This window comes from Cottoperca gobio, chromosome 14 (genome assembly GCF_900634415.1).
Source record: "Cottoperca gobio chromosome 14, fCotGob3.1, whole genome shotgun sequence".
Classification (NCBI taxonomy): domain Eukaryota; kingdom Metazoa; phylum Chordata; class Actinopteri; order Perciformes; family Bovichtidae; genus Cottoperca; species Cottoperca gobio.
Genome location: NC_041368.1, coordinates 5,439,316 through 5,462,123, shown reverse-complemented (window position 1 = coordinate 5,462,123; position 22,808 = coordinate 5,439,316). Strand labels below are relative to the sequence as shown.

At 40.7% G+C, this 22,808-nt stretch overlaps 1 protein-coding gene across 3 annotated transcripts in view; it reads left to right on the top strand.

Annotated features, from left to right (window-relative positions):
* Positions 1 to 22,808, top strand: part of cltca (clathrin, heavy chain a (Hc)) — a 37,209-nt gene that overhangs the window by 6,586 nt on the left and 7,815 nt on the right. For 2 of the 3 annotated variants that reach the window (XM_029449051.1, XM_029449053.1), the window contains exons 2-23: positions 5,102 to 5,309; positions 5,719 to 5,721; positions 8,953 to 9,221; positions 9,418 to 9,579; positions 9,670 to 9,783; positions 10,611 to 10,784; positions 12,789 to 12,986; positions 13,553 to 13,753; positions 14,261 to 14,413; positions 14,649 to 14,771; positions 15,636 to 15,773; positions 15,872 to 16,036; positions 16,200 to 16,380; positions 17,267 to 17,430; positions 19,111 to 19,236; positions 19,330 to 19,472; positions 20,070 to 20,304; positions 20,424 to 20,546; positions 21,137 to 21,282; positions 21,373 to 21,556; positions 21,641 to 21,833; positions 22,521 to 22,678. In XM_029449051.1, coding sequence (XP_029304911.1) covers positions 5,102 to 5,309; positions 5,719 to 5,721; positions 8,953 to 9,221; positions 9,418 to 9,579; positions 9,670 to 9,783; positions 10,611 to 10,784; positions 12,789 to 12,986; positions 13,553 to 13,753; positions 14,261 to 14,413; positions 14,649 to 14,771; positions 15,636 to 15,773; positions 15,872 to 16,036; positions 16,200 to 16,380; positions 17,267 to 17,430; positions 19,111 to 19,236; positions 19,330 to 19,472; positions 20,070 to 20,304; positions 20,424 to 20,546; positions 21,137 to 21,282; positions 21,373 to 21,556; positions 21,641 to 21,833; positions 22,521 to 22,678 — 3,561 coding nt within the window. The remainder of the gene's footprint in view (positions 1 to 5,101; positions 5,310 to 5,718; positions 5,722 to 8,952; positions 9,222 to 9,417; positions 9,580 to 9,669; positions 9,784 to 10,610; positions 10,785 to 12,788; positions 12,987 to 13,552; positions 13,754 to 14,260; positions 14,414 to 14,648; positions 14,772 to 15,635; positions 15,774 to 15,871; positions 16,037 to 16,199; positions 16,381 to 17,266; positions 17,431 to 19,110; positions 19,237 to 19,329; positions 19,473 to 20,069; positions 20,305 to 20,423; positions 20,547 to 21,136; positions 21,283 to 21,372; positions 21,557 to 21,640; positions 21,834 to 22,520; positions 22,679 to 22,808) is intronic. The other variant, XM_029449052.1, reaches the window with a different exon arrangement.

Sequence of the window (22,808 nt, the reverse complement as noted above, 5' to 3'; positions counted from 1 at the left end):
TAGTGAGTCACAATGCCTTGCTGGCAATTTGTTGCTGCCATTGCACTGGCTAGCTGGCCTAGTCTCTGCCACTTTAGCCTTTAGGTCCTTGTGTAAATGGATTCTGTTGTTCTCCCTCTAGTCTGTGCTTTTTTCTTTTAATAAGCTTTGAACCACATGTGTTGAACACAATCACCATATTAGTTTGTTGATCATTGTGCTAGAGAAGGGCTGCCCAAAGTGGGGGACTTGGGCCGGCATACGGCTCGTTTTGGCCCAGGAGATATTTCTAGCGGATCTTTTTTTTTTTTTTTTTTTGTGAGTTAAAAATGCTCTATGAATATGTAGGATACATTATTATCAATTTTGCTAGTACCACTACAATTTTGTATCTTAACAATACAAATGGGTGTTTGCTTTTGGCCTGTGTCCCACTATTAAGTTTTAGTTTTGGCCCTCCAAGGGAAAAAGTTTGGGCACCCCTGTGCTAGTGTATACATGACACTCTGCTTCTCACTTTTCCCTTGGATTGCTGTCCAGTCTCCCTTGTGCTCTCCTCTCGCTACACTGTTGCTAATTAGCTGTTGATTGATTCATAGGTTTTTAACTGGCATCTGCCCATGAAAGCTTGTGTTAACAGCTGCGCTAAAAGCAGCAGAACCAAGGCCTGGGCAGGCTAGCCTAGATGACTAAATGATTTTCAACATTGGTTGTAGCTCCACTGGTTTGACCTGCTTTCACCCAAATTCCTGCTCATTTATGTCACAGCAGTGTTTGCCCACAGCAGTGACTTACAATAAGGAAATCAAACCAGTCTGACAGAACAAACTGTGGTGTGGTGGTCAATCTTCAAACAGTGCAACAGCTGTCTGTTTGTTTTGTTTTTCTTAAGGTAACATATTCATTGTGATTATGCCATACCGCTCTTTCCTGTTTTACGAATGCTTTTCATTGTGAATGAAAGTGCTTCCTGCTGATCCCAGAATAGATGGTAGAGTGTAGAGAGAGAGAGATCAAGTAAATCTGTCGCGAAAACGATTGTGTAATGCTGGAGGATGACCCTCCTCTTCCGCCTAATACGTAGACATACCGCCGTCTGTTTAACAGAGATTAGAGAGAAGATTTTAAGAAAGTCTAAAATGGTTAATTCACAGTTTTAGATCTCAGAGCTACTACATGGGATCTTCTGATATTGTTACAAAAGAATGTGCTTTGATTAGATTTTTTTAATCCATGTTTAGTAAGTCCATTTCAAGGAAGATGGCTAGTTTTTATAGTGATAAAGTTTTCTGATACAGAAAACTGAATCTGTTGCTACTTATTACTGAAAGCGGATGTATTCAGTGTCGAAAGTATATTCTCTCGGCAAGCTCTTTCCCTTTTGTCTGGTATTTAAATAAATGTTGCGTTACGGTTAGTAAACAAGGCTTCTGTATCGGACAATGGCAACGATAAGGGGCATGGAAGCTTAAATGACGTTTACTGTCAACCTCCACAGTAATAAACAAACATGAAACACTGGTGAAATCTAGCTTTAGACGGTTTGCTTTTCAGTTCTTTCCACAGAGCTGGTAGTAACACTTGTGCTGTAAGGTCAGTTATTGTAGTGTCATTGAGAGGGAACCCGGTTACACACTAGTGAAAGAATGTGGGTGGGGCAGGCTGAGAGGAGGGTGTGTCCTGTCATTGATAAAAGGTGTTCCCATTTCGTTGAGCAATTCCTGGAACTGTGGTGTCTGTTTGCTGATTAGGACTCAACTATGTCAAATTGTTGACATTGGAGCCACATTTTATCATTAGCAAGCCTTGAAAGGAACACTCCACCAACCACGGGGACATTGTGGCTGTGACTGGCAAACCTAGTAGTTTTTATTTTATTTTTTAGCCGAGATCCAATTTGTGTTCACACAATTCATCTTGCGATTTAACATTTTTAATTGTGTGTGTGTGGGGGCGGATTATAAATGTGCTAACCTATACGGCAGTCATTAATGATCACTATTTGAAATGCAGAATACAGGTCTTAAGAATTTCCTTGTTCAGCTAATGCCATGGAGTCAGCAGTGTTTCCCACAGAATTTGTGAGACTGCGTATGGTGGGTGGACCGCAGACCATCTAGGAACATTTTACACATTTTAAAGTTAAATGAATCAATCTGGTGCACTTTGAGAGCAGAAATAAGAGATTAGATTTATGAAGAACTTTGTGCTCTTGTAAACTATTTCTGGTAACAATTGTGTGCTCTATAAACAATTGTTTCATAACATTGTTTGTATAGACATGCATATCCAATCCATTGCCCCTGCCTAACACCACACACTCAGACATTTAGGCTACCCACTATCTGAATATAATTGTGCACATATCGCTCTCTATTCTGTACATTGTATGTAGTGTTCATTATTTCTATTCTTGTATGTATTTCTTTATACCTCGTGTTTCCTTGTATTTGGTGTTCAGAGTGGAAGGAGAAATTCATTACATGGAAACTTTTTTTAAACTTTGCATATGACTGTAAACCTTTTTAACTTTATATGTGATGTCACACTATGGTAGTGCTTGTACCGTGTTTGCAAGACTGGTCAGGTGGGTTGCCGACATCGCAACGAAATGTGTCCGGCGAGTGCCAGTGAGCCCATCCGTTAAAAGGGAGGAAAGTATTTTGGTTCAATATGAAACTGTGGCTGGACAAATTATACTATGGGGAGCCTCCACAGTAAGTTATAATTTTCCTTCGCCCAATACTAATTTTTGCTTGAACTTACCATTAAGCAACTTTATGGAACCTCTGATCATTAACTAGCTTTCCTCTTGCCTATATTAACATGAAAAAAAGGGTCGATATTTAGTTTACTGGGTCCCCAACACATTTTCTATCATCCCCGGGATGACGGGACAATGACATCTAGAGCCCTGAAAATATGGTACTGTAGAAAAATGAGTACAGTCAGGTTTTCCGATTATTGGCATCTGGCACTGATGTATCGGTTCTCGTGACATTAGGTAAATAAAATATTTAGTTTTTATCTTTTATTGGGGTGGGCTGCACCCCGCGACAATGTAGGGGTAACACGGTAAAGTCTTAATAAGTAAGTAATTCTATTTGTTTATATTTATTCCTTTTGTTTGTAAATACATTTTCAAGGTCATATGATTTTTAAATCTGTAGAAATAATATAATCTGGTTTATGCCAAATTAATATGGCAGGAATCATCATCCAGAAAGTTTAGGTATTTATACAACATTTGTACAACTGTGGAGTATTGCTGATAGGTTGCGAAAATACAGGAAGTTGCAACAGCAAACATGATCTATAGGACATGTTTTTGTTAGTTTCATTTCCTTCGTGTTAGCTTCACAGCAGTGTTGCTACGTGCAATGTGTTGGCAATAAGACACTGAACTGTTTGTGTATTGATTTGCATTTTGTGATTTGTTCATTGTTATTGTTAAAATCTGGTTTCAAGTGCTTTAATTTAGAATGGTAACCATTGATACATGGTTTGTGTTGGTACTATAGTCTTGACACTCCTGCCCAGAGCTGTTTTGGCACTACTCTCCGTAGGTAGTGCTGTGTCAGGGTTTGTGTGAGGCAGGCAGGATGCCCTGTTTCCAGCATTGGCAGTAAACCAGGCTGCAGAGCTCGCTGGTGTTATGTGCTGCAAAGCATTTCACCCATATCCTCAGGCTTTTGCTTTTATGCAGGTTAAACCTCTTTATGTCCTGTAAAGCATTGTTTGTTCTGCTGGGATACCAGGGAAGTCAGGGGAACTGAGGCCACACCGCTGAACTGTTGTATACTTTTGTTGGTTGATTCAATTTAGTGTTTATCCTTTATCACAATTGGTTTTCAGGACAGTTGGGTGTTAAAATTGTCTTTATGCAACAATAGTACTACTCGTAGCCTTGACAAAAGTTGCAAGAAGTCAGACCTTGTTCAGCTGCTGTTATTCAGACTATAGTGAGACTACAGTGTTGTTTAAAGTGGTTGTAGTTGTCTTTGGCTCATGCTTTGAGAACTTGGCGTTGGATTAGTCCTCCACCCAGTCCAGCTCCCTAACCATTGCGAGTAGCTCCATTTGTCCAAAGAGCTGCTGCTCAGTGTCAGGCTTTACTTGGTGACCTCATCGGCTGGCTGCGTTAGTGCAAAGCAGCTGACCACACAGTCAAAGCCTTCTTATTGGACACTGTTGTTGTTTGGTCAGTGCTGGGAATTTAAATTAATTAGACTGTTATAAATCATAATTACTGTGTATAATGTTACTGGGGCTCGCAAGCATCCTGACACTATGAAACACTTGAAAGTCACTTCCTACTGTCTGACAAGTATGTCTTTTTTTCTTCTCACTTTTTTTTTTCATCACATTCCTGGACATCTCTTGCCAAATAGAGTGGTGCAGGAATGAGTCCTAAAGCCCGGAAATGAGTTAGCATTTTAGCACTTCCGGTTCCCTAGTCTCAGTCAATGTGTTTTTTGAATGGGTTTTTTTTAGACGCCTGAAATAAGATCTTAAGAAAGTTTTAACGTTTTGGTCTACAACATAAAATACTTCAGTAAATACCCAACATGTGAATTTCTGATGCTTCAATTGGTCTTTAAAACAACGGTTGAGACTACTCAACATCATCACGGCAAATATGAGTCGGACTTTTGCTTAGTGGTGGGGACGTGAAGTCATGCAACTGTAGTGTAGTTCGTTTATAGCCTAACGTTAGTGCTTTACTTCTGGCGATTTGCATTTATGCTTAAAAATCAAAAGTGCCGTTAATATGGAGATAATCCTGCTCAACAAAACGTGTAAGTATCATAGACGTTTATTTCCACAGAGCTTATTTTCTGCAAAAATCCATTGGAAAAATCCCATTGGCTTTTTGTCGAGGGAACCAGGGCGATGCTAACTTCCAGGTCGGCCATCAAAAATACGTCACCCCAGCACCACTCTATACAGCTTAATTAAATTAAACTACCTCTTGTGAAATGACAGCCTGGAGATGGCAGGAAGAATGAGATCTCTATATTTTCAACAAATTTTCTTTGCAAATTATATTCAACTGTAACCTTTTGTAGTCTATTTCTATTCAACCTAACCCCCCCTCTTCTTTTTTCCCCTTTTCTCTTAGCTCCAAAACTTAGGGATCAATCCGGCCAACATAGGCTTCAGCACCCTAACCATGGAGTCGGATAAGTTCATCTGTATCCGGGAGAAGGTGGGCGAACAGTCTCAGGTGGTGATCATTGACATGGCAGACCCCAATACACCTATCCGCAGGCCCATCTCAGCCGACAGCGCCATCATGAATCCAGCCAGCAAAGTCATTGCACTCAAAGGTAAGGCAGTGTATTGGCATTGCAGAGGCCATATTTGTCCAAATCAGTGAGAACTACATTATATTATTTCAGTGTTGTGTTTTAACTAACACCCTGTAATGGGCCTGCAGATTTCAGTTCTGACATGTTTGTTCAATATTGCAATATTATCCATTTAATACTTAAAAGTATTTATAAATAATAATAATTCTATGTATGTCCATACACATCCAGCTACTTTAGTTTTCCACTGTAAAGTAGTTTTTATTGGCCAACATGTATGTTTTTCCCAAACATTTGTCCTGTAAAAATTCCAAGTAGCATATTTTTATTCTTTTTGTCCAGCATCCATGATTGCTTTGACGTTTTTTTTGTTTTTGTCTTTTCTATGTTCTTTTTTTTCCTTTACTGCTTTCTTATGTGTTTGCAGACGGTGAGTTGAAATTTAACTACTACATTGTGGAAGTAAAATCCTGTTTAAGTTAAGACAGTATTTATGAAATTATCCCAATCAGCAATATAATGCAGCAAACAAATGAAGCACAGACTATATTGATTACAGCTGGCATGACTTTATCCACCATTGTGTACCATTGGACACTTTAAACTCAGGTTTTGGTCCAATGCTCTTAAAGCCTATATGTTAATTTTCTAACTTTTAATATTTTTCACACATCTGAACCCATCTCTGGATAATTCTTTGGACCTTCTTCCACATCTAGGCCATGAAAAATGTTTCTTCGTAAACAGGATTTAGCTTTCACAGCCTTATAGCTTGCTGGCATTCCATCATTGTATTACATGTTCAAGTGATTTAGAACTTGTTTTACACGTGGTAATGCTATGGGTAAAAATTATTTCATTTTAATTCACATTTCTTCTCAATTTTCATTTGAAATTCATGTCTTCTTACCCAAACCTGTTGTTTCACTTTTTTTTTTAATAGTTCTTAATTCCTTTAGCAACTTTTGCCAAACTTGTGGTTCTCTATATACCAAGAATGAATTTAGAGTTTTGGTTGAGTTTAGTAGAGTGTAGAGTTGATGCGCTGACTTGTAACCTGTGTGGGAAGTCTAATGGCAACTGATAGCTGCATTGATTTGACGTGTACTGCTGGGACGTCGTTAATAATAATAAATTGTATTTATAAAGCTCCTTTCAAAGCTAAAAGCAATCTCAAGGTTCTATCATAAGTAGTCCCAGATGAGGAGTGAACTGGGTCAAGAAGAGATTTTGGATAATAACCTGTGAGGTTTGCTAGTCAGGCTGTGACAAGTAGTGTAACGAGCACTTTCTGTGCAGCTGATCCTACAGCCCAAAAGCCTTGTGCCTTGCTGTCTGTGTTCAGCTCTCGGTCCCTTCCCAACTATTAAAATATTTCATGAGCCACATGGCTTATGTTTTAGGATTGTTGGCTAAACTATCTCCCCACTGTTTCATGCTATGAAATTAGTGGATGACAAAGGCCCTTTGATCCTTAAAGTTTCCTTGTAAAGCAATGATATTTTGATCACTTAAAATTATAATTAGGGCTTTGACATGACAAGAGTATTTATCCCAGCTCATTTGACTAATAATAATTGATAATTGTGCCAACTACTAACAGTGAGGAATGATGAGGTAGTATGTGGTAGAAAGTCATTTTTGTCAGGTTAAGGCTGCAGGGTTGATGGTAACAGAACTTTACAGGTGTGCATTTGTTTTAAATTGGCCCCCTTCCATTTGAATGTATTGGTTTTAAAATGAGTTCAACAACCTTTCTTTGTTTACTCTACTACAAACGTGGTTCAATATGCAGTCATACATTTTGTGCTGAACTTTTGTATTTGTAGCTTATTGCTGACAAACATGTGACATGCAGACAGAAGTTTCGGTCTTTCAGAAAAAGCAGATTGGTTTAAATCCACTTTCACTGTGATAACATTTTTCACATTTATACCAAATGCTGCGAAGACACTGATCACCCCAGTTAGCTATAAAACAGCTCAGACAATATGCCATAGTAAATGCTTACTGCAAAACAACAGAGGAAAAAGGGAGAAAATGCAATTTAAGTATTTAAAAAGAAACCTGAGAAGTCCTACAAATACAGTAACATTTCTGCATATTTCTGATTAGCCTCAGGACACATGAGTTGTGTGATTACAGAGGATATATTTTGATTATGTGAAAAGAAACCGTTGCAGTAGCTCAACAGTGTGTGGAGAATTCAAGCTTAGTACCTGTCTTTTCCTCATTATTATGCAGCATAAGGTCAGCGTAAGGTCAGCGACAGCGTAGACTCTTCTTCACTCTTTCCCCCCCACTGTCTTCCCTGCTCAGTCTACCGTAATGATGCTTCTCAGCCGACCTCCTCATGTGACAGTATCCAGCCCTAACCTTTTCATGTATAACAATTTCTGAAGGACAAATACAATGCGCACATACCTCCCAACAGCCTATCATCATAAATCAATTAAAAATCCCTTTGCTTGCTCTTTGAAATTTGGCTGCTGCTTCAAGTGATCCATTCCCCACACTGCCTATTGTACTCTGATCCTATGGCTTACTGATGGCACAATGATCTTGGCAGTTGTGCCAACGCATTGATCTTTGCTTTTTCTCACTTTGTTGATGATTATTGAATAATGAGCAAACAAGGAAGACACACTGCTTCTTATCAAAGCTTTAGCTCACTAAATTAACCCTAACTAATAAACAAACCATGCAGGTGAGTGAACCTTTTGTAGGCAATCAACCACAATCAATATGGGAAACCTTTCCTGTGACTCTTGTCCAAAAATCTCCTAATTGTTTAAATTATACCCTTTGCCCTTAATTGTGCCTGTATCTGTCGTACTTCTGTTGTATTCCACCGTTCTATATTTCACTCGGATGCAGATGTGTTTGCCTTTTTTGTGAGTTGTTTCTTGCTTCGACCCTCTGTCTGCTTTATTTCTCTTGATGAAGGCTGTTCATTTGATGGGGAGGGCTACGTAGTCGGACATGACAATACATGACATATACTGAGTACATTTACCTCTTTTAAAGAGCTGTGGACAGTTTAGTTAAATACTGGCTTTCTTAGTCTATATTCTTCATTTATAATCATTATGCTAAGAAAAGATATGCATGTATTCAGTTATTCACACTCTAAGACCGCTCTTAGTTTTGCTCACTGGATTGTTCGTTAAGTTAATGCAAATTGAAAATAACTTTCCTCCTTACGCTTACCTAATTTATTTACATAAAATTCTATAGGCATCAGACGGCTTTGCAGTTATGTGATTTTGGCCTGCCTATTCATAATGTACCAATAGAGATATAGTAAAAAACAAATAGAGCATTTTACTTGCTAGAAGTGCACATGGTTGACAGTGACTCCTACTGTACCGTCTGAGGAGGCCGAAATGTATTTAAATTTTCCTTTCCAATTAGTCTCACTACACTTCAGCTAAGACACAATTTCCGACTACGGCATGTATGGCTTCCCCTTTCTATCAGTCATGGCGTCGTTGCTTGATGACCTCTGTGTCATGACTACCAATATTTCAAATATGACTCTCCCTTTTCTATTGAAATTTGGTGTTTCCTATGGATGTTTTGGTATGTTTGGATACACTGTTGTCAGAGACTATAACGTTCTTCTGGGGCCTGGTTCCTGCCCCCTTTTTCCTACTTCTAGCCTCCAAAACCCTTCAGATCTTCAATATTGAGATGAAGAGCAAGATGAAGGCACACACCATGACGGACGATGTTACCTTCTGGAAGTGGATCTCCCTTAACACAGTTGCACTTGTGACTGACAATGCCGTCTACCACTGGAGCATGGAGGGTGACTCGCAGCCTGTGAAAGTCTTCGACCGCCACTCCAGCCTGGCAGGCTGCCAGATCATCAACTACCGCACTGACGCCAAGCAGAAATGGCTCCTGCTCATCGGCATCTCAGCCCAGGTAAATACAGTTTAATACCACATATATTAAGTTATAAAAGTTAGCACTTGAACCTGCCTTCGTCACAGAGAATATACAGTAGATAGCCTGTTTGCAAAGATAAGTTACCATAGATACAGTTGCTTTAGTGTTGGATATCCAGTCAGTTTTATAAATATATTTGTATACACTTTAATGTGTGTTTTGCCTTTTTCAGCAAAACCGGGTGGTTGGAGCCATGCAGCTCTATTCTGTTGACAGAAAGGTTTCTCAGCCTATTGAAGGCCATGCTGCCAGCTTCGCCCAGTTCAAGATGGAGGGGAATACAGAGGAGTCAACTTTGTTCTGCTTCGCTGTCAGAGGGCAAGCTGGTGGGAAGGTGACTGGTGTTAAGAACATAGATTTTTAATGTCAGTCTCTTTGCAAACCCTGAGTCTGTTTTTCACTTATGTCTTTATCTTCGACACAGTTGCATATCATTGAAGTGGGGACCCCACCAACTGGCAACCAGCCATTTCCAAAGAAAGCAGTGGATGTGTTCTTTCCTCCAGAAGCCCAGAATGACTTCCCTGTGGCCATGCAGGTCTTGAGCACATTTCCAGAATTGACCACCTGAATCTGACTAAGGCTGTCACTATATCAGATTTTCACTACACAATAATCTTGGCCAAAATAATTCCCAACAACGATATTATTGCAATATCTATAGGAAATTAGAAGCAAAAATATATATTCAGTAATGCTATTTTTCTTTTTTCTTTTTGTGTCTTTTGTCTATTTTACTTAGAAAATAAATAATTACGCTGATTTGTGTGTGGAGTGTTGAGAGGGAGACAAAGCAGGAACAGAAAGACAGAGATGATTTAAGAGGCCCCTGGATATATATATATATATATATATATATATATATATATATATTTATTTATTTATTTATTTTACGGTTATCGTCAACACTGGTATATCGTGACACTTAAGTGTAGCACACCTCCTGACTTGCAAAGGCAGTTTTTTTTTTATGAAGTCGCATCCTTTTTGTGTTGTGATTGTGTGACCAGGACGGCTCTGCTCGCTAGTGTTGTCCTCTGTTTTTATTCATTAGTTTACTGATAATAATCGGGCATGCAATATGTATGGCTGATAGTGATTTTTAAGAATGCCCTCTGCTGGACCACACAACAAACTTAAAACTTTTTTTATCTGCTTATAGACTGTACATTTTGAATTTGAACAAGTCATTACAGTTCAAGTATTTATTTTCCCCCATGTTCAAATAAAAAGTGACAGCGCCTGCTCAGTCAAAGTTAAATCAGTTGGCTGATAGAAAGATCATATATTGGATTATGTGAGTTGTATGTTTTTCCCCCACCATAATCATAATTACAAACACAATATGTCATCTTTTTTTGACAGATAAGCTCCAAACAAGATGTGGTTTTCCTTATTACCAAATATGGCTACATTCACTTGTATGACTTGGAGACAGGCACCTGCATCTACATGAACCGCATCAGCGGAGAGACCATCTTTGTTACTGCTCCACATGAGGCCACCGCAGGCATCATCGGGGTTAACAGGAAGGGACAGGTAAGATCAACCTGTGCTCAAGGAAATTAAATGCATGTTTAGCATGGCTGCTCAGTCTTACTAATGTCAAAGTATAATGTTATTGATGAACCTAACCTCTAACACACAGCCACAACAGAACCACATTTTTATTATTGACCTATTATGTCATCACGCAATCGCATGTACAGCAAATCTGACGCATGGGAATGAATGTAAATGAGACATGTTCAACATCAGTTGTTGCATGGGGTAATAACAGCAACTCCTTGTTTGTCTGTCGTCATCACGCAAGCGCAGACTTTGCCAGGAGCCATTATAAATAATCCAAGGTGTAGGGTTTCACACAGAGAGAGGGTTGTGTCTTACTGCTTTTGTAAAGCTGAACCGGAGAGGAGAACTGGATCCAGCCAGCTTATGAATAATGTTCCAGCCAGGCCACACAACGCATGAATAATTGAGTGAAGGGAGGAAAGCTGATCTGAGGCAGTGACGGATCTTGCTGTATGGCGGGGCAGTGAAGTACACACATCGCATGCACACAGAAGAAGTGATCTGAGAGATAATAGGCCACTGTCAGTGTCTCTGCTTAAGTGGGTTGGTTACCAACAATATTGGCAACTTGATACTAAGTATACATTTCTTTTAAATCTGCTGCTGTTTTTGGTCAGCAAGCAACATATGGACTCAGGAACAAAAGCTTACCATTTGATGAAGTGTTTTTATCTAATGCTGTATAATATTTTAGTTGGCTGTGTAGTTGTGTGCTTCTGCTGGAAAAGGTCAGCATGATATAATGAAAGTTAAGTTATTGAATATTTGTGTTGTGGTATTCCAGTATTTGGGTTAAAGTTGATGGTAAGCAAACAAAGTCAAAGTAAGACCCCTGGGGGAAAAACCCTGGTTAAACAAAAAACATTACAGAACTGACATTTTGGTCAAACATGGATATATACTGCAACTTGGCTAGTTGGCATACAGAATTTTGGCATTTGACGTAGTACCGAAGTGTGTTTGAGTCTCAGCATCAGGATCTCTGAGACTCAGACAGGACAGTGTATATGTGCCTGGCCATGCATTGACAAGCAATGATGATAACTGCAGCGCACAACTGCTGCACACAAACTAGAGAGGGACAGAAAGACGGAAGGGAAATAAGTGAGAGAAAATGAAAAAGCAAGAGGTGAAAAAAGCCCCCCCCCCCCATCAGCAGCACATGATGTGAAGTGGGAGGCACAGCCTGGTGCCCTCAATCCTCTTACTGCTGGTCATCCAATCACGACCTCCACCCTATCTTCCACGTCATCAGCATGGCAGAGACCTGCTTTGTCTGCCCTGCAGTTTTACGATTTGTGTGTGTGCCAGTGTATCACTTGATACTACAGATCATGTGTCATCTGACTCTTGTTGAGAACTGTTGTTGTATCCTCCCTGACTGATGAGTAGAACACAGAATATCCATTAAAGGATTTTTAACTCCTTATTTTCTGTCAATGTTTTTAGTTCAACTACCTCCAATTAGGCCACCCACGTTAGAGTAAGTAGGTGACTCTTTAGTGGCAGGAAGAATGAGGTCTAGTCACCCGTGTTAAAAGCTGGGGCACTGACCTGCTGGGCTTGTTTGTAGAGGGGCCAACACTGGCTGTCTTTCTCCTTCGCCCCCCTCCTCTCTCCTTCCACCCAGCTCTTTCATTCGACTCATTCTCCTTTCTGTGTCTGTTGCCAGACTGCTCAGAAAAGCCATGCGTTACACTGACCCACTAATAATACATTTGCATTCAGCAGCCACAACCCAAGGCCAGACGGTGTTTAATGGAGTTTAGTGCTATTGCCCACAGTTATATTCAGCTGAGCTTGCCCACTCTGCTAGTTTCTGGCACAAGATGCAAATAAGAAATGTGTTGATTTATTATTTCAGATTTATACAAATAAAAAGTGTTAAGATCAAATCTGGCAGCATGACTTCTGAGTTGTCTTGTCTCTAGTGTACTGTACTACAACATTATCTATGTTCCTGCAACACAGGTGCTGTCAGTTTGTGTGGAAGAAGAAAACATCATCCCCTACATCACTAACGTGCTCCAAAATCCAGATCTAGCACTCCGCCTAGCTGTCCGCAACAACCTCGCTGGTGGTGAAGAGCTCTTTGCACGCAAGTTCAACAACCTGTTTGCTGCCGGCAACTACTCAGAGGCTGCTAAGGTTGCTGCCAATGCACCAAAGGTATGCATTCTGTTAGCATGGGGCAAATCAACAGCTCTCTGACAGACAAGACGCAATAGGCACTAATGTTTTGTTCATGCATTTGTCTTCTTTCAGACTTGTGGAAAGAAAACATCCAAAATTTACATTTACGTGTTTATTTTACTTTTTGTAATTGTGTCTGTAGATTCCTCCTAAATATTTTTTTTATGGCTGGAGTGATACAAAGAGAGAAACATATTAAAAACCTTTAACTTTAGCATGTCAATTAAATAAGTTCCAGAAATGTATGCAAATCAGCACATACTTAGTAATATAATGCTAATGCTTCATTTGCATATTTAAACATAACATTTCAGAAAACTTGTAATCCAAAATAAATATTTTCTTAATGCAAGTAATCAACTGGGGAAATTTTATGGCTTTATTTATTAGTTAAAAATGTTATGATATTCACCTGTTGTTGCCCTATAAGATTCACATGGTTGTGTATATATTGCTGGATTCCGTTATATTCTCCCCAATAATTTTGCCTTCATCAGTCGTTTAGATCTCCTCTCACCTTCAGTTGACCTTTCTTCTCTCAGGGTATCCTGCGAACCCCGGACACCATTCGTCGCTTCCAGGGCGTTCCCACCCAGCCAGGCCAGACCTCTCCCTTGCTGCAGTACTTTGGTATCCTGTTGGACCAGGGCCAACTCAACAAGTTTGAGTCCCTTGAGCTTTGCAGGCCTGTCCTCCAGCAGGGACGTAAGCAGCTCCTGGAGAAGTGGCTGAAGGAAGACAAGGTATTGCAGATCTCCATCTCAGCCTCCAGTCACAGGAAGAGGCTCTTCCTGTTTGTTTACATGACTCGACTATTATTGTGGATCATGTGAGAACATCAGTTATGTAAGGAATTTGCTCTTAGAAACTGTAGATTTGGGTGGTTCTTAGCTGCTTCAATTGTAAACAATATCATTTGAGATGGGGGATATAAATACATGTGTGTTTTGAATTTTCAAAAAAAATGTATTCAGCATATATTCATATTTTTTAATGTTTTTCTTAACCCATTTGCTATTCCTTTTCTTAACCTTAGTATGCTCTTTTTGTCATTTGGCGCAACATTGTAGATGTTAGATGTATTCTGAATGTATTTTCATTATGTATTTGCTCATCTCATTTAGCCTTTTTCTTTAGCCATTTAACTTGTACAGATAGTGTAAAAAAACACAACATAGACTATATGACTGTTTGTTTAAAAATGGTCCTGAATTACTTCCAGTGCTGATACTAGTTGTCCTGCGTTTCAGTTGGAGTGTTCGGAGGAGCTGGGTGACCTGGTGAAGGCAGTGGATCCCACTTTGGCTCTCAGTGTCTACCTGAGGGCCAACGTCCCCAACAAAGTCATCCAGTGCTTTGCAGAGACTGGTCAGTTCCCAAAGATCGTCCTGTACGCCAAGAAGGTACGTCTGTCTGGCTGAGATGATATTTGAGTTCTTAAAGATTTGATTGCCATTTTTGAAGAAAGCTTTCCCTTATTCCTAATTCAAGTATTCAAAGTATATTGCAAAAGAAGGTTAAATCATGCTTTTAATGAAAACATGTCCCCATGAAGTATAATGAACATAAGACTAAATTAATTGATTTAAACCTTGCACTAAAACCTGATTGTAATGTAGATATATTTTTGTGTTCTAGGTGGGCTACACTCCAGACTGGATCTTTCTGCTCAGGAATGTGATGCGCATCAACCCAGAACAAGGCCTGCAGTTTGCCCAGATGCTGGTCCAGGATGAAGAGCCGCTCGCTGACATCACACAGGTCAGAGGAAGCGAAGAGGGATTTCTAGAGATCCACCAGGAATACATGAATGTTTGCCTAATTATAAAACAGTAGTTTGGATGTCTGCTGTTTTTTGTCATATTATTAAAAATAGAATAGGTCTCACTTACAGCACTTAAAATATATTTATGCCCAAGATGAGGAGTTTAGTGTTCAGTAAAATCTGCTTTTCCCCTGCAGCACAGGGAGTACTGCAGAATGTTTGAGGTTAGGGTGAGACCTAACTTTATTTCTAAATTAAGATAAACATTGTGACCTTCTTACGTCCCAAGTTCTGCAGTTAACAAGTCGAGCCCAAAATGTCCTTGAAACGGGACAAGGTATTTGACTGAGTCACATGACCTGCAAACATCTGGGAACCTCAGCTCTCCTGTAGTATAAAGGAAATGCACCTCTTCCTTTGCCTCCTGCCACTGCAGAAACTCTGCACTGCAAATGTCAACTGCTGACACAGCGTTCTGTGTTGCCTAAAGTGCTTTATTGGCAGCTTGCAAGAATTAAATGCATTGCATTGGAGACTTCAATCTTTGGAAGAGGGAATGTGTCGTATTCAGCCAACTTTTTCTTTTCTTTGCGTGTGGGTTTTAAGCAGCTTTAACAAAGTCTTTGGTCTTGCATCTCAAGTTAAATCCTGTCATGGTGCAGAACTTTAAGAGACTGTGACAGGAGTGTTAAGTTTATGTTCGGGGAGGTGTTGTGTACTAATGGCAACAGTGCAGTAGTACTTTATTTTGTTCAAAGAACGGCCTTGACTAGTCATATTCTTGTCAGGGGTTTATCTGCTAGGTTAAGGTCTCTCTTCCTCGCTTGAGTGCTCTCCTGTGTGTCTCCATGTCTGTCTAGATCGTGGATGTATTCATGGAGTACAACCTAATCCAGCAGTGCACCTCGTTCCTCCTGGACGCACTGAAGAACAACAGACCCTCAGAAGGACCACTGCAGACTCGCCTGCTGGAGATGAACCTGATGCATGCTCCACAGGTGCGCACATCTAACATATGTTACTTTAAGGAATCCAATTAATAGAGCTGGGTTGCATTTATTTCTAACTTCCTTCTCACTTCATGTCATGGGTGCAGGTTGCAGATGCTATCCTGGGCAACCAAATGTTCACCAACTACGATCGTCCCCACATCGCCCAGCTGTGTGAGAAGGCTGGACTCCTGCAAAGGGCGCTGGAGCACTACACCGACCTGTATGACATCAAGCGTGCTGTAGTGCACACACACCTGCTCAACCCAGAGGTAGGCTTCAGCTACTCACTGATTGAAATAAAAACTTAAAACTGGATGCTATTTTTCTTTCTTGTTCTTTCATGCCTTATTGTGGAATTCTTCACTAAATCCATGGTACTGTAGATATTGTACGACCTATGAGTTGAACTAAAACTCCCTCTTCTGCCTCCAGTGGCTGGTGAACTACTTTGGCTCGCTCTCCGTGGAGGACTCTCTAGAGTGCCTCAGGGCCATGCTGTCGGCCAACATCCGCCAGAACCTGCAGATCTGTGTCCAGGTGGCTTCCAAGTACCATGAACAGCTCACTACACAGTCTCTCACTGAGCTCTTTGAGTCCTTCAAGAGCTTTGAAGGTGAGATCCCAAACTTTACAGTAGCATACTGCTTCATTTGATTATTATTTTTGGTTAAACACTGTCTTTTATAATCGAGACCATACAAATGTTGGGTCTTTTTAAATGTTATGGACACTGATGACACGCTCATAAGTATTCAATTCAATCCCAAAAGGTTAAAGAATAATTGTACAACAGGGCCATTACCCTAAATATCTCTGGATCCAGGCGAGACATTAGAGTGGTATTTGACTTGTTTCTGCTGTATCTATGCAGCCATTCCCTCCCGTTCATGTACTTGAATAGATGTCCCCTCACTATCAACTAGACAAGTAGAGCAGAGGCAGGAAAATCAATAGATTGTGCAGAATGGCCTGGAGGTGATTTTAGTTCACCTCAACTATTACTGGAATACTGGAGCATAAAGGTTTTATTTATATAGTTATCTGTCTGTCTGTCTGTCTGTCGAGATAGATCATTACAGTCATCAATTTAAAAAAAGACACTAACTAAGCAGGGCAACAATATGCAAAACTCTGAGATCGGTCAAAAATAACACTGCCGTCCATCTATAGTTTACGTTATGGGACCATTTTGTATTGACAACAAGACGTTAGTCTGAAGTCCTGACGGTACCTGCGGTACTGTAGATAAACAAGTACCATTTCAGAATTCACATTCTGTTAATGATAGTTCATTTTTTGATTGTTTTAAACTAAAATTCCAGCCATTTCTTACACATTGCACCTTTTTTAAGAAAGCTAATTGGGGAAGAGCAAAACTGCAGTCGTAGAGCTCCATTTTCTTTGTAAGGTATATATTTTAGGATGTATTACTGGATCCATTATGTTATCATTTGATTGGTGTAGCTGTAGCTTAATACAAGTGACTGTCTGCCTCTCAGGTCTGTTCTACTTCCTGGGCTCTATTGTGAACTTCAGTCAAGACGCTGAAGTTCACTTCAAATACATCCAGGCCGCCTGCAAGACGGGCCAGATCAAAGAGGTGGAGAGGATCTGTAGAGAGAGCAACTGCTACGACCCTGAGCGCGTCAAGAACTTCCTCAAGGTAAAGCCACAGGAACAGCTGGAGTGATCAAATGGTGACATTTAACAGCTCTTTTCTTCCTTCACCTGGTCCTTTCTTTTACTTTTGTCACTCTCCCTTTATGCATTATATCTTTCTGTTCCCCATCTGCTTTCTTGCTTCTATTTATTTTATTTTTAAAATCCCCACGGAACCTTTTGTTTTTCAGAATAAGCCCTTTTGGGCCAAAACCTTCTAGTGTCCAATTTTGGAATCTGCATTCGCAATTTGTTTTCAAATATGTTCTGAGTAAGTCTTTAAATTGCTGCATGGTATTAAAAGAAAAGCTTCTCAAATTAACACTTTGACCCCTTTCTATAGACTACAAAATGTCACTATGAGATCCCCAGCAGTCAATTATATGTTGTGCTTTTCCTCTTTTGTCTTTGGAATGGCAGGACATGTATCAGGTAAATCTGTCCTTCTCCACAGTACAGGACTTCTCCCTTCCTTTTTTGCTTTCACCCTTCCCCAGAACTTTAGGCTCAGGATTGAAACTGGGATTTGTATGTATGTGCTTATACACCACAATGCATACACCCATACTACATAGCTTTATGTAGTCCTAGCCATTGGATGTTTTGTGTGTAATTGCAGTTAATGGTGAACAAATTAGGGTGCTGCACTCCATATTTAAAGACACTGAAGGTGTCTGTGTGTATAGTGTGTATTCCCGTAATAGGACAGAGGACTAGTTGTCAGTGCTGTCTAGTGTTGCTTCGACAACTATCAGCTTTCTGTCTGAATAGGTAAGAAATAAAGATGCACCGATGGTTTTAAGTCAGTCTCAGATACAGCCGATTCTGTGCCGATCAAATTTACAAGCATGCGTTGCACGGTGGTTCACGTCTCATGCACAGCAGCACAAACATTAACCGACGATCGTCACAACCGCACACACAGTGTTTGCCAACTTGCCGACTGTCTCGCTAACGTTACCAACTTTTCTGACCCTCTTGGAGACTTTAATTCTAAAAAGCGACCAATTAAGCGACCTAATCAAACCATCAGGGCAAAGGTGAGAAATAAATGTAGTTCCCTCCCCAGCACGCTGCTCTGTGTGTACGGCAGGGAGGAGGTGCCGCACTAGAGGGAGTTATTATAATACAATACACACACCTTAACATTCTTGTAAATGGATACTGATTCATAAATAATTTTTGGATGTTTGTGTAAGCTGTGAGTAATAGTTCTAATAAAGCAAATCAGTCTTTTTAAATAATCAGAATTTGAAAAAATAACATTTAAATCGGTGCATCTCTAGTGATATTTAGAGGTCTTGTTCCGTGACTCTACTGTACAACAAACTCATTTTGCAATCGTTCATTTTTGTTGAAGTGACAAACCTTTTATTTTTCCCTCCATTGATATTGTATGAAATGTCTAATTTTGAATCACTTCAGGAAAATTATATTTTAAATGTCATTTTCAGTGACTGATAAATGTCTTACCATCGTACACCAGCCATCAACAATGCAGTCATGCCTGCAATAAAATAAATCACCTTTCTCTTTAAGAAGTGAGTGCAGTGGTAACAGATCAACCCTGTTGCACCGAGGTTGGTTGGTGTGTTGGTGTGTTGTGGCGTGTGTCGAGCCGTTTTGTTGGTTGTGTTATCTCACTGGATCTGTCCTCTTTCCCTCCACTGTGTGTAACCAACAGGAAGCCAAACTCACTGATCAGCTGCCACTCATCATCGTCTGTGACCGCTTTGACTTTGTCCACGACCTGGTCCTCTACCTGTACCGCAACAACCTGCAGAAATACATTGAGATCTATGTTCAGAAGGTGGGAAAGCATTCAAATGCATCATGACGTTACACTACATCCTTGTATTCCAGGAATAACATAACGAGATCTATTGTTAAATTTGTGTTTTAGGTGAATCCCAGCCGTCTGCCTGTTGTGGTTGGTGGTCTCTTAGACGTTGACTGCTCAGAGGATGTCATCAAGAGCCTGATCCTGGTCGTCAGGGGACAGTTCTCTACTGATGAACTTGTCGCTGAGGTGGAAAAGAGAAACAGGTGCTGCACTATTCCACCTACATGCTTTAAAACATTACAACTAAAAGGTTTAAGTAATTTTGTCTTCCCAAATAATGGTGAATGACATCAATTTAGAAAAGGTTGATCTGGAGAGATAATGTAATAATGTGCCCGCCAGTAGTTGCAGCTTTGTCTGGAACACCAGATGGTTGATGAGATCATGAGTATCTGGCATTTGGACAACTTTTCAATGACTTACAATTAATCTTAGAAATATAAGGTTATTAATGCTCTGATTTTAGCAGTGTCGCTGCGTTATTACTTTCTCTAACAACAACTGGGGTGATATTAGTGATCGAAATTGTTAGATTGTGAATTTGTTCTCCTCACAAACGGTCTGCTTCTTTGCCGCAGTAATGTAGATCAAATTAAAAAACAGTAAGGATTTTTGATCATCAAACTCTCCTAGAAGTGAGGCAATTTGCTGTAGAGGCTTTGGGTCTTGTGATGTCTAAACACGGCAAACTCTTAAAAATAGCAGTATTACAACACATACAGTAATTTAAGGTGGAATCTGTGACTAGTGCCTTGTGTTCATCCCTGTCGGATGTCCCTGACATCCCTTTTCTCTTCCAGACTGAAGCTGCTGCTGCCCTGGCTGGAGTCTCGTATCCACGAAGGCTGTGAGGAGCCCGCAACCCATAATGCTCTGGCTAAGATCTACATTGACAGCAACAACAATCCTGAACGCTTCCTGAGGGAAAACCCGTTCTATGACAGCCGTGTGGTGGGAAAGTATTGCGAGAAGAGAGACCCCCACCTGGCCTGTGTGGCCTACGAGAGAGGACAGTGTGACCAGGAGTTGATCAATGTGAGGATGGATTTTTGTGCTTACCTGCCTCTCGCCTATGTATCCAAATGTCTTTCAGTTTTGTATGACATCAAACTGCCTTCAGTATAGAATTGTAATTATTGTCCTTTTCATATCAGGTCTGCAATGAGAATTCCCTGTTCAAGAGCTTGTCTCGCTACCTGGTGCGCCGCAAAGACCCTGACCTGTGGGCCAGCGTGCTGCTGGAGAGCAACCCCTTCAGACGCCCACTCATTGACCAGGTAAAGTATACACAAGATGGGTCTCATCCCATTTAATGCAACTACCCGGTGCTCAGACTACAGGAGTTTTCGGACAATTTACACCCATTGGAGAAATCTGGTCAGAACTTGGTCGGTACCGATGTTTGGTCCAGATTATCTGGTATGTGATGGTTTACAAATCCAGTCCTAAATCTCCCTGGATTGTTCATTCTCATCGGGGTTGCGCCAATTTAATTTAAAACATGTTTTAGAGTTAAAATCTTAATGATTATTTTGGTACTTTCCAAGCAGGAGCACAAAATCCAATAAGAGACGAGCTAAATCTCGCTGAAGAATAGACGACCTGCGTTGACTGGTCTCCCTAACCATCCTATCCAGACTCTAGCCTCCTCACTGCAAAACATTACGACAGCAAATTGTTGCACCATGTCAGTCTCCATTTAGTTTCCTCTCTGGCACAACATGTGATGCACCATTATTTTCTGTGTGTGTGTGTTTCAGTTTCAGTTTCAAGGGAAGAACATCTGTGAAGTTTCTCCTTATATGTGATGCATTTTAAAACTCATGTAGTCTGAGCCCGGCTTTAGCCTCTACTCCTTTGCCCTCAGGTGGTGCAGACAGCACTGTCAGAAACCCAGGACCCAGAGGAGGTATCCGTCACAGTCAAGGCCTTCATGACCGCAGACTTGCCCAACGAGCTCATTGAGCTGCTGGAGAAGATTGTGTTGGACAACTCTGTCTTCAGTGAACACAGGTGTTTTGGGGAAAAAGTTTGTGTTCCCATGAGTCATTTAAAAATCAAATAGCAACCGTGTGCTAAGGGTTCCATGTCTTTTTCCCTCAGAAATCTGCAGAACCTGCTGATCTTAACCGCAATCAAAGCTGACCGTACCCGTGTGATGGAGTACATCAGCAGGCTAGACAACTATGACGCCCCCGATATCGCTAACATTGCCATCAGTAATGAGCTCTTCGAGGAGGCCTTTGCCATCTTCAAAAAGTTTGATGTCAACACCTCAGCTGTGCAGGTCAGTTATTAGCTCTTTAACAGGTAGACTAATGCCTTATTGCCTGAAGAAGTGTTGATCGTTTTTTTCCTTTTTTGTACTCAGGTGCTGATCGAACATATTGGCAACCTGGACCGGGCCTATGAGTTTGCAGAACGCTGCAATGAGCCGGCTGTGTGGAGCCAGCTGGCTAAGGCTCAACTACAGAAGGACTTAGTTAAAGAGGCCATCGACTCCTACATCAAAGCCGACGATCCCTCTGCATACATGGAGGTGGTACAGGCTGCTGATAAGAGCGGTAAGGAGACTTGTTGAGCTCAAGTAAGAAAAGATGGCAGAGAAAATAAAGCCCCAGACTTGGTGGCGATTTTATTTCGTCGTGTCTAAAGTGTCTAAGGACACGCAGTTCTGTTTCTTCAAGGAGGCATAACAGAGGGCGTTCAAAAACTGAGCAAAGTGTAGAGGGAAAGAACACCACCGGACTTATTGTGAGCCGATTAGTCACTGTGAACATCGGCAGGGTTTCAGAGAAAGCGGTTTGTTGTGTGCCAGTGCCACTTCGATTTGAAAGCAATCAATATGAATCACATCAGCTGTGCTGTGGCGTTTGAGTTTTGTCCTCCAGGGGTAGTTGCTGATAGTTGCAGCTAATTCAGCATTTCTTTCTTGAAAGTGCACACTATCAGCATAAAACACGGTTGATGCAGTGATCCAGTGTTTTAGTAAGAGAGATGTAAGTGTCACAAAAACTCTTACATCTTGAACCCAAATGTCCCTTACGGTATCCCACTCCACCCTGATTCCCCTGTGAGTGGCTCACCACACTTTATTGGGTATGATTTTCATCTTCAAATACAGAGCCTATACATGTGTTCACATTCCCAATACTCAGATCTATACTGAACAGGTGAAAATACATCATATATAAGACTTCATTAATGTAGAAACACACCATCAGCCTGATTTCACTGTCCATGTGTTTCAGGTAACTGGGAGGACCTGGTCAAATTCCTCCAGATGGCTCGTAAGAAGGCCCGAGAGTCCTACGTGGAGACTGAGCTCATCTTTGCCTTGGCCAAAACCAATCGCCTGGCTGAACTGGAAGAGTTCATCAACGGACCTAACAATGCTCACATCCAACAGGTGAGCCTTGCTCTCATACAACCCTTTGTGAATAAGCTGTCAGGTCAACAATACTACGGCTTTATTGACTTCATCAAAAGGCTTTCTCATAACTTCTCCTTTTTAATTTTTAGGTTTATTTCTTTTCCTC